This window comes from Watersipora subatra, chromosome 1 (assembly GCF_963576615.1).
Source record: "Watersipora subatra chromosome 1, tzWatSuba1.1, whole genome shotgun sequence".
Lineage (NCBI taxonomy): Eukaryota > Metazoa > Bryozoa > Gymnolaemata > Cheilostomatida > Watersiporidae > Watersipora > Watersipora subatra.
In genome coordinates, this window is record NC_088708.1 from 45,414,856 (window position 1) to 45,426,854 (window position 11,999).

At 49.7% G+C, this 11,999-nt stretch overlaps 1 protein-coding gene across 1 annotated transcript; it reads left to right on the top strand.

The window, feature by feature from the left end:
* The first annotated feature begins 1,269 nt into the window (after nt 1-1,269).
* Nucleotides 1,270-3,853, top strand: LOC137388196 (uncharacterized). Its single transcript, XM_068074703.1, has 3 exons — nt 1,270-1,427; nt 1,700-3,491; nt 3,584-3,853. Exons 1-3 carry the CDS (start codon nt 1,270-1,272, stop codon nt 3,851-3,853), a joined length of 2,220 nt encoding a protein of 739 aa, XP_067930804.1.
* The last annotated feature ends 8,146 nt before the right edge of the window (nt 3,854-11,999 follow it).

An 11,999-nucleotide genomic window follows, 5' to 3' on the forward strand; every position in this document is an offset into this window, starting at 1 on the left:
TCCAGTAGATCAGGTAGTCAAGCCTGTGCTGTGGGCTACAGCCAATATGGACACAAACCAAAATTAAGTTGTTATATATGCGGAGGTTTTCATCTCGCCTGAGACTGTTCACAAAAAAGGGGGGTGAAACCGAATAGTGGTGCTAATCCCCGAAAATTCCGAGCATGCTATATCTGTGGTGATCAGTCCCACATAGTGAGAAGTTGCCCCCAGAAACTTGTGCCAAAACAGAGTCAGACGGAAAACATGGAAGGGGGAGCATCAGCACCGGATGCTTCCCCAGTCAACAATAGCTGACGAGGTGTTACCATTTATCACTATCATATCAAAAAATCAAAGGCCACTAAAAGCTTTAGTTGATTCGGGGTGTCAGAAATCGGTGGTTACTAAAAAGATGTGTGCAGATAATGACATTGTTGCATTAGGACCACCACGAATTGTGACAATGCTAAATGGCGAGAAGACACTGTGCATTGGTGAGGCAGATGTAGACCTATTTGTTGATAGACTGGAGGTAACAAATAAGTTTTTTTTTTTATAAGTTTTCTACCGCAAATAAGGTGAACCATCTGGACGCAGTAATCCAGCTAGGTGAGAATGGAACAGACCATGTATAGGACACCTTTTCTAGTCCCTTCCTCAGATTGAGGTGAGCAGGGCAGTCCCTAAAAAGGGCTGCTCAGTCGTGAAAGCAACTACCGAACATCTCTCCTGTTCCATTCAGGAGACGAGCGACTGATAAACTTCCACCGCCTGCATGCTGGTTGGGAGCTGAGGACTCCCAGGTTTCACTACCCTGTCCCCGTTGCCACCTTCCAATCGCCGCAGGGCTTGGTTGGTTGGTTTGGTACAAGCAGAAAGCTGTGCGTGGATTTAAGTGGTTCTTCTGATGCACTGCAGAGATCCACTAACTTGGCTAGTCATACTCTGATCCAATGGCAAGAAGACCTAGACAATTGGGAGTATGACAAGTTGCAGTACGCGGCCGTTGATCTGCAAGAGATTCTTTCGCCCTTTCCAACTGGTGTTTTTGCTGTCGGGATAGTACATGCCCGAATGTTGGGCGGATGTTGTTTTTGGTTCCCTCCAAACCCTCCTTTCAAAGAAAGGGAGGGGTTGCCGGTTTAGTCGCCGGCGACCCGACCCATGGCACAGGTAGTACTGGGTTACATGGTTACCAGTAGCAGGCTAGCACCTGACCTGAATAAGGTAACAAATAGGTGCCTGGTAGCACCAGCGCTGGTGTGTAGCGCTCATGTTATCTTGGGAATGGATATTATCACTAAGATGGGAGGCGTGTTGATTGGTAAAGACAGCAGCGTGACCTGGGGCTATCAATGTTGTGAAGATGGAATGGTGACCTCAGGTAGAGACGGAGCTCTGAGAGTTGAAGACAATGATTTTACAGCTGTATTTGATGGTGGAAAGTGGGTCGCAGAGTGAAAATGGAAGGATGGAGAACCAGAGTTGAGACATACGTGTCCAGAATATTCCGTTTCCAAAGAACAGCGAGAGGAGTTCTGTAATGAGGTAGAGCGATGGATAGTAGATGGTTGGTTGCAGGCGTATGATAGTAGTGTGCATGGAAATATTAGTGGCATAATACCTCTGATGGTGGCGAAACAGCCTAATAAACAAAAAAAAGTGCGACCAGTGATGGACTATCGAGAACTTAACCAGCATGTTAGGAGTTTTCCAGGTCAAGACACTGCTGTGTGCCAGGAAAAGCTGAGAGCTTGGAGAAAGGGAAACGGCAAGGCTTCTATTCTAGATCTGAAAAAGCCTATCTCCAGGTTCACATCGCAGATAAGCTAAGAAGGTTTCAAGCTGTGAAGTACAAGGGGAGGTTATATGTGATGACTAGGATGGGTTTTGGACTGAATGTTGCCCCCAAGATCATGTCGAAAATAGTGAGTGCAGTCCTTGCTTTGGACAAAGAAGTGAAGGAGAGGACAGATCATTACATTGATGATATATGGGTTAACGAGGAAGTGGTATCACCAGAGAGGGTGCAGAAACACCTGCTCAGTTATGGACTGGTGACCAAAAATCCAGAGAATCTCGCAAACACTCAAGTGCTCGGTCTTCGTGTTGTATCTGGGCTTACAGCAAAGTTAGAATGGAAGCGAGACGGGCTGTTACCTGATCCGAAGAAAGCATCTACCAAGAGAGACTTGTTCTCTGTTTGTGGCAAGCTAACCCGCCATTATCCTGTAGCAGGCTGGTTACGAGTGGCCTGCAGTTACATAAAACGCCAGACGAATGCAATTCAGTGGAATGATGTATTGCCCTCTTACGTTACATCACTAGTTGAAGACTTGTCTCAGAGACTTGACAATCATGATCCTGTGAAGGGAACATGGAGTGTGATGTGTGACAAAGAAGCTGTGATATGGTGTGATGCCAGTAGCATAGCTATAGAGTGTGCACTGCAGATAGATAAGGATATAGTTGAAGATGCATCATGGCTACGGAAGGATGATGATGTGTCCCACATTAACATTGCAGAATTAGAAGCTGTGATTAAAGGTATAAATTTGATGCTGCACTGGGGGCTGAGGAGAGCCGAAGTAGTTACTGACTCTGCTAGTGTGCATGCGTGGGTGAAGTCAATACTAGAAGGCACCAAGCGTTCGAAGGTTAGTGGATTAAGTGAAATGGTTATTAAGAAAAGGCTCGAGACCATAGCACAGATCATTGCTGATTATCAGCTGGATGTTCATGTAACTCTGGTGCCCTCGGAGAGGAACTTAGCAGACAAACTAACACGGGTGCCACAGAAGTGGCTGAAAGAGTCAAAGGTGTGTCTGAGTGTGTTGTCTGATGACAGTGAGGGAAAAGATATGAAATCAATGGTGATTAAAAATCATGAACGACATCACCTCGGGATTGACCGAACTCTGTACTTGGTACAGAAAATGACAGGAGTTGCGATCACGCGTGATGTAGTAGAACAAGTGGTTAACGCATGTCAGAAATGTAGAAGTATTGATCCACACCCAGTGCGCTGGGAACACGGGCAGCTGTCTGTGAGCACAGTATGGTTTCGGCTGGCAGTAGATGTTGCCTTTGTGGCAGGAAGATCATATTTAACACTTGTTGATTGCGGTCCCAGTCGATATGCCATATGGATGCCACTGCAGAATGAGACAGCAGATGCAGTGACAAAGCAGCTAATGAGAGTGTTTCATGAGAGAGGAGCGCCGGAAAAGTTATTGATGGATAACGGGCCATGTTTCTCAAGCACTCGGACTAAAGAGTTTCTACAGAGGTCGGGAGTCAAGCCAGTGTATTGCTGTGCATACAGGCACTCAGGGAACGGTATTGTAGAGAGAAATCATCGAACAATCAAACGGATGGTTGCGCGCACTGGAGGATCGGTAGAAACCATGGTATATTGGTACAATGTCTCTCCTAATTCAGACGACACGGTACCGATGCAAGCCCTGTTTCAGTATGAGACCAAGCTACCAGGTGCGAGCAAGACGGATGTGGGGTCAAGGAGCGCAAAATATAACCCTTTCAAAGTGGGAGACTGGTTTTTGACAAACCTAGAAATGCTAGATGTGACTCCCCATGGAAGATTGGACATGTCACAAATATTGTCGGTGAACATACTCTGGAAGTGGATGGTGTGAATCGACATGTCGCTGATGTAAGATGCGCTGATGGTGAGAGATGTAGCTCCGAAAATGATGTGGTGCAGACGTGGTGTGGTGCTGGAGGCATTGAGATGGAGTTCCATGTTGACAATCCAGTAGCAGATGTAGATGATATTGATAATGACAATCACATGAGACCAGTTCGGGATAGAAGGCCTCCCCCAAACCTGGCAGATTATCATCTTTTTTGATATTGTTAAGTGATCTTGAGATCAAGGGGGAATGTGGTGAAGTGTTGTTTTATACATGTAACTTTACGTAAGGCTGTCATGCTAACTAAGTGCTGCTAACCTTGACCTGTGGAGACATGCGCATGGGACACGATCTAGCGAGCATGTTTCTTTAGTATTGTGGTGGAAAACAAACTTCCACCTTCTCTTGTACAGTTAAGATATTTTCTAACAAGGGTTATGTCCTCTTTCTTTTATCATTGTTAGCCACGCCCCTAAGGGAAGCTGGCTTAATTATACCTAATTTGCATAACTTCATGTACATAAGATAGGGTCTCGGCCCTTTTTATTCATTCAATACATTCATTGCAATTGAATCACACTCCTGCTACCTTAAGCAATACAAGGATCACCACGGCATATAGCTATCTCCAAAGACTTGGTCTATGGACTGTGCTGTTGGAACAGACTCATAAAAACACTGTCGACCTCTGTCGACCTAGTATAAAACCCCTTTTGTGCAATCCCTTGTGTGAAGTGGTTAATGTTGACCGGTAGAGTAAGCCGACCTAGTCGCCTCTACGTGTTGGTCACGGGGAACCAGCACACAACCTCCTGTGAAGGGTGAATGTTGACCGGTAGAGTAAGCCGACCTAGTCGCCTCTACGTGTTGGTCACAGGAACCAACACATTGGTGGCAGCAGGGGGATCTGCCGAAAAAGGGACGCCACTCGGACAATTACGCGACCATGCCTGGCAGTCGGCGATCAGCTACAAGAGAGCTGGCAGGAGCTGAACTGCAGCAAGTTGACCAAATGAGTCGACTGACTGAGGCCATTACACAGGCACTACGAATACCTCGTCAAGAAGGGAATTTTAAACCCCCAAAGTTCGACGGAGGAGAAGATGTCGAACTTTTCATTACCCAATTCCAAGAGGTTGCTGAGGCTAACGAATGGAATCAAAAGGCTACACTCTTACACCTCCGTGAAGTACTGAAGGATGGAGCGAAAACATGTAGCCAAGGAGACTCCCCCGAAGCCATATTCTTGTCACTAAGGACCAAATATGGGCTGTCCCCTAGGGAGGCGAAGGCTCGACTCAACACTAAGCGTGATGGCAAGGTCAGTTTACAAGACCATGCCACCGAAATCCAGCGGTTGGTGAAAATCGCCTACGGAGAACTACCAGAGAATTACCAGGCTACCATGGCTATGGATGCATTTTCTATGACCTTGGGAAACACCTATTTGCATAGGCATCTATTAGCCGTGAAGGCACAGACGTTAGAAGAGGCTGTCCAGGCGGGAAATGAATTCCTTCAAATTCAGCCTACTCCCCAACGGTCTACCCCTCGACCTCTGATCATGACTCTGGAGGAGGAACCAAAACTCGATCACACAGCCGCTCCAGTGACTCCTGAAACTCCATCCGTCACATTAAGCGATGTCCTAGCCGCCATAAAAGGGCTGGCAGAAGGACTGCAAGGCACCTCTAAGACAGAAGGCAGACGAGCCAACCACACACCTCTAGCGAGGGAACTTAGTTGCTGGGGGTGCGGACAAAGTGGACATACTCGCCGCCAATGCACCCAGCCTCTTCCTTCGAGACGGGCCAATCCTCAGATGCCGGGAAACGGCCATCATCCACAGCAGTAGGGGAAGGTACTGACTGTGGATCACAAGCGTTCAAGCAAAACGTTTGGCGACAGCCACGACGGACCGGTCGACCCAGGCCCCCCTGGTCGACCCCAGTCCCCTTGCAGAATGCCTTCGAGACATTAACTGACCCAATGACAGTCCCAGAACCAGAGAAAAATGGGAAGTTGTATACCTGGCCAAAAAGGCGAAGGCGCAACAGGAGAACGCCAGCCAAGCCAAAAGTGCCGGATGAGACCGAGGTAGACAACCTCTGGAAACCACATAACAGCAGTTATTTTCTGCCGGGCCGTATAAGCGGACAGCCAGTCCAGTTCTTAATAGACACCGGGTGCACATCAAACCTCTTGGGCCGTCATGTATTTGACCGCCTCCCCAAAGAAGTCAGAGCAAGGCTAGAAACAAGGGAAGACTATGGACGGATGGCCGATGGCACAAGACTCCGCTTCCATGGATTAATCACCATCCCCCTGCGAGTCCGGAGGGTACAGGTCACCACATCCTTGGTGGTATGTGCACTGAAAGAGGATGCTATTTTGGGCATGCCCTTCCTTGTAGACCATCACTGTGAGATGGACTTTCAGCAGCCAACCCTGGTGGTGAATGGCATACGCCTAGTATGCACTGACCGAGAAGGTCGACCCTTAGTGAGCCAAGTGCAGATACTAAGAACTACAACACTTCCCCCGCAATCGGAGATATTGGTGGGAGGACGGTTGACCACCACATCCTACTAACCCGTAGGACTCATAGAAGGTGCCAACCAGAAATACATGATAGCGGCCAGCCTGCTCCAGCCGGATGAGCGGGGAAGGGTGGCAGTACGCTGTATGAACCCCACGGATCACCCTGTGGACATGACAGCTGGATCTATCCTAGGCCATTACACCGGGGTAAAGCAGGATGATATCGGGACTCCCTGGACGGACACTGACCCCGTAGGGAGTCCCCATCCACCAAAAGCCACAGACGGCCTCCGGGTACCTACCCACTTACATGACTTGCACCAACAGGCTGTGACGCACTGTTCAGGCCAGATGGAACGTCAGAAAGTGGAAGAACTCCTCTGTCGGTTTGCGGACATGGGACGCACCACCCTAGTGTGACATGAGATTCCAGTCTCCACGGATGCCCAGCCTATTCGCCAGCCACCATACAGAGTGGGCCCTGAAAAAGAGGCCGAAATAGAACGCCAAGTAGCAGCCTTAGCCAAGCAAGGGATGATTGAGCCTGCCCATGGGGCTTGGAGTTCGCCAGTAGTGCTAGTGAGAAAGAAGGATGGAGCCTGGCGGTTGTGCGTCGACTACCGGAAATTGAATGCAATCACTAGGCAGGATGCCTACCCCTTACCCCGGATCAACGACAGCCTAGATGCCTTGTCAGGCAGCAAATTCTTCAGCACTCTCGATATGATGAGTGGCTATTGGCAAGTACCACTGTCAGCCGGGGCACAAGAAAAATCCGCCTTTGCCACTCGTAGCGGGCTGTGGCGGTGGAAAGTACTACCCTTTGGGCTGACCTCCGCCCCAGCCACCTTCCAACGCCTGATGGAGCGGGTGCTCCAAGGACTTCATTGGAAGACCCTACTCCTGTACTTGGATGACATTATTGTTGTCTGCTGACCTCCCTAGTCATCTTTCACGACTCGGCGAAGTTTTGGAGAGGCTCCGAGAGGCTTGACTTAAGCTAAAGCCCTCTAAGTGCAGCCTGCTACAAACCCAAGTCAAATATTTTGGACACATAGTCACTGAGGCAGGGGTTGCCACGGATCCGGAGAAAATTAAGGCCATTGGCGAGTGGGCAGAGCCACGAGATGTCACCCAGTTGAGGGCATACCTCGGGACTACCGGGTACTACCATCGGTATGTCTCCGACTACGCATCTATTGCTAAACCCTTGACCCTGTTGACCGGAGAAGAGACCAACTGGAGCTGGGGAAACGTGGAACGAGAAGCCTTTGAGAAGTTGAAGTGGGCACTGACTCACGCTCCCGTGTTGGCATACCCAGACCCTACCCTGCCGTACATACTCAACACGGATGCGAGTAACGTGGGAACAGGGGCGGTACTATCACAGATCCAACAGGGAAAGGAGCGACCCATCGCCTATCAAAGCAAGACACTCTCCCCAGCTGAGCGGAATTATTGTGTGACCAGGAAAGAGCTCTTAGCAGTGGTCCTTGCGGTGAAACACTTCCGGCCTTATTTGTATGGAAGGGAGTTTACGATCTGCACGGACCATGCCTCCCTGGTATGGTTGCACCGGCGCAAGGAACCGTCCTGCCAGATAGCCCGGTGGTTAGAGGGCCTGGCAGAGTACAAGTACAAGATTATCCATCGGAAGGGGGCTCGACATGGCAATGCGGATGGACTAAGCCGGCAGCAACGCACAGACTGTCGCCAGTGTGCCACAATAGAAAAGCGCGATGGTGGGCCCACAAGGTCTGAGGTCTACGACTCGCTGAATCTTCCTCAGCCAGTCACCCCAACCTCACCCTCAAGATTGCCTGCTATAGGGAGAGAGGAGCCGGGCCTACAGTTGTCTGACAAGAGTGGATGGGAACCAAGGCCATGGAGTCCTATGGCTGCCCACGGAGCCCTTTCAGTACGGCTGCCACGAGGTACAGGGACTCCCGACGAGGTTCGCACTACTCCCCCTACGTCCGGACCCCTTGAATTAAATGAGGATGATTGGCCCCAACTAAGTCACAGCAGTCACCCATCAGGACCCGGTCTCCAAAACCCTACACCAGCCGGCCAGGTCTCAGTACAGCCGCCATGCGGTGAAGAGGTCCCTCGAGTGTCGGAGAATCTTCTCCCACCCTCTAGGGCAAGGACTGGACCCGACGGTCCTCGGGCCGAAATGGAGCTTGGTCTTCCCGTGGAGGATGGCCAAAATATAGTGTGGCCATCACTAAGCACGGAGGACGCGGGACCCCTGCCTGTGGAGCAGTCATCTCTGGCCACCATCCAGACACCCCTGGACGAGATCCGGGCTCTCCAGCAGAGGTCTGGAACCGATCTGGGACAGATCTATCAAGCTATAAGAGAACGACAAAAAGTCGAGGAAACGGTGGTACGCCTGGGGAGCCCCGAGCTACGTAGACTTGCTCAAATGTACCACCAGCTACAGATCGACGAGTCTGGGGTCCTGACTCTCCACCTAGTACAGAATGGACGGGAGAAGGTTGTAATTGTGTGCCCCCAGAGCCTACGCCAAGAGATTTTATGGAGGACACATGAACAAGCCCACAGTGGAGTGGAACGAACCTTGAAGAGGGTGCAGATAGACTGGTATTGGCCGGGAATGGCCGGCAATGTAAGGCGGGCTGTATTGTCCTGCGAAATCTGCCAGCGAGCTAAACCCGGCGCCTCTCGACACTCTGGTAACCGCCAACGGTTGTATGCTGGGAGGCCCTGGCAGCAGACCTGGTGGGCCCCCTTCCACAGACAGCGCGAGGAAATAGCTGGGCCTTGGTGTTGACGGACCACTTCACCCGATGGTCAGACGCCCTCGCCATTCCCGATGCTACCGCCCCCACAGTCGTCCATACATTAGATGAGCGTGTGTTTTGTTATTTCGGGTTGCCAGAAATAATACACACAGATCAGGGAGCTCAATTCGAGTCTACCCTGTTTCAGGAACTGTGCGGGCTCTGGGGGGTAGACAAAACGAGGACAACCCCCTGCCACCCTGAAGGAAATGGAGTTGTCGAGAGGAACAACCGGGTGCTAGGGGACTCATTACGAGCATTGCTGCTCGGCCGAGCGCAAGAAGATTGAGACCTCTTGTTACCACAGCTCATGCGTACGTTTCGAGGGCTGCCCCACTCAGCCACCAGGAAAACTCCGAATTTCCTAATGCTTGGGCAAGAGCTACGCCTCCCCGATCAATTACACTATGGAAGATTGGTGGATTCATTTACCAGTACACATGAGTATGTAAAAATCATACATGACAGACTCGTGCAAGCACATACCCTCTTGCGAGAGAAACAGCGAGAAATTGTGACTACGGACGCCACAGAACCTCCCCTCTTCAACGAAGGTGACTTGGTGTAGTTAGTCAGCAAGCGACGTCGAAAAGGAGAGAATCCAAAACTAGCCGCAAAATACGTTGGCCCCTACCGGGTATTAAAGAGTTATGACAACCACACCTACGAGGTTGAAAGGTACGGACAAAAGTCGGTGCAAGCAGAAGGAAGGTTGAGGCTTTGCCGACCAAGCGAAGTACAACAAGGAAGGGCCCCAGCTCAAATCGAGCCAACCAGAAGGCCAAACATGAGAGGGTACCCTCGAAGAAGACCCATACACAACCAGGCACCAGTACTCCCAGATATATATATGGAGTCACTACCCTTTGTCCCACCCATGACAAGGTCGAGAGTGGATACACAGCCCCTCTACAACTATCCAGAAAGTCATCGGCATACCAGTTCCGAAAGAAATATGACTATACCCCAAACCCGTAGCCAACTCGACCTCGAGCACACTCTCGACCTTAATCCAGATGCTGGGACCGAAAAAAGGAGTACGCCCTTCCCGGAGAATCCAGAGACGAGTACTACAGATAGCGGAACCTCAGCTCGGCCCCAACAAATTAAAAAGCCCCCTGCGTATCTAGCGGATTACGACACGAATACTGTCCAATCAGGAAAGGCCAAAAGGAGTCAAGGCCAAAGGGCGGCCATATTGGAAAATAGAGAAAGCCATCTTACTGTTTGTTACCAGCTCGACACGCACGCACACGCACACCTACACCCTCCAGCCATGGAAGTAATTAAAGAAACTATTAAGGAAGCTTCCCCAATTACCGGAGCTCTACCCTTGTTATCAGAACTAGTAACTCCGTTAGAGCTACACCCTGCTCCTAATGAGACCTTAGACGATATGAACTCCGAAACGGGAAAGGAAAATCTTTCCCCAAGCTCTCCAATACCAACCAAGTGGATCTCGGAGGGGACGACCAAAAAAATAACGAAGCTGTGTGAGGAAGACGGTGCTCACTGTTCTTTGTGCCATCAATCCTTTTCCACCCCCCGAAGGCGTCGAATACATATTACGCAGCACTTCACGAGGTTTTTCTGTAAATGTGGAAGAAATTCTACCTCGAGAGATACCATAGCCAAACACCAGTCAAGAATGAAGGGCAGTGAAAAAAGGAAAAATCACGGCGGAGGGGGCATCCGAGTCTACGAGGTCGACCGTGCTAACTATCCCGCATGGATAAAAAGGGTCGAACTAAACAATCCACCGGCCTTCGAGAAGCCTGTGCCTCATGGTCCGGTCAGAGTAAAACCCCCTGTGAGGAGAGGACCTCAGGCACCTCTTCCCTCTCCCCCAAAGGAAAAGCGGGTGGATCAAAAGTGGAGTCCGCCCAAAAAGGGGAAGCCTATACCTGCCCCCAGGAAGTCATTAACTACAGTGGGAAGCATCCAGAGTCGACTGGGGGATGTCCGACCCCGTACCACGATAAACGCCCTCCGAGAGGAGGCCTCCAACCTCAGACGAACGGCCCGCCACCTGGATGAATTGGCCAACCAGATGTCAACTAAGTGAAGGATTACGTTACGGATTCCGCTAAAAACATTGACTATTCTTAGAAACTATTATTTACGCATCTTTTATCTTGTAGTACAGTATAGTCCGGCTCGTTTGTCTTTTATTATAGCCGATTGCCGTCTATAGGGGCGGCGTGTGTGGTGGAAAACAAACTTCCACCTTCTCTTGTACAGTTAAGATATTTTCTAACAAGGGTTATGTCCTCTTTCTTTTATCATTGTTAGCCACGCCCCTAAGGGAGGCTGGCTTAATTATACCTAACTTGCATAACTTCATGTACATAAGATAGGGTCTCGGCCCTTTTTATTCATTCAATACATTCATTGCAATTGAATCACACTCCTTCTGCTACCTTAAGCAATACAAGGATCACCATGGCATATAGCTATCTCCAAAGACTTGGTCTATGGACTGTGCTGTTGGAACAGACTCATAAAAACACTGTCGACCTCTGTCGACCCTGTCGACCCCCTGTCGACCCTGTCGACCTAGTATAAAACCCCTTTTGTGCAATCCCTTGTGTGAAGTGGTTAATGTTGACCGGTAGAGTAAGCCGACCTAGTCGCCTCTACGTGTTGGTCACGGGAAACCAGCACACAACCTCCTGTGAAGGGTGAATGTTGACCGGTAGAGTAAGCCGACCTAGTCGCCTCTACGTGTTGGTCACAGGAACCAACACAGTATTGTACACGTTTTGGCTGTGAACTAATTGGATTATTGAGAGTGCAATAAAATAATAACGACGAGTTAGCTGATTGCTTATGTATATTAAAGTGCCAACAGTTTAACCACAAATTATAGTTGAAGCAGTAGCAAAGATGCATAGCATGTTTTTGTTAAATGTACCGCCAGTCTGCAAGCCAGGGGAGGTAAATCCTAAATTGTTTCATGTAACGTAAGTTTTTGTTGAAGTTGAAACAGAATATCCTAGTTTCTCAAATTGCTTTA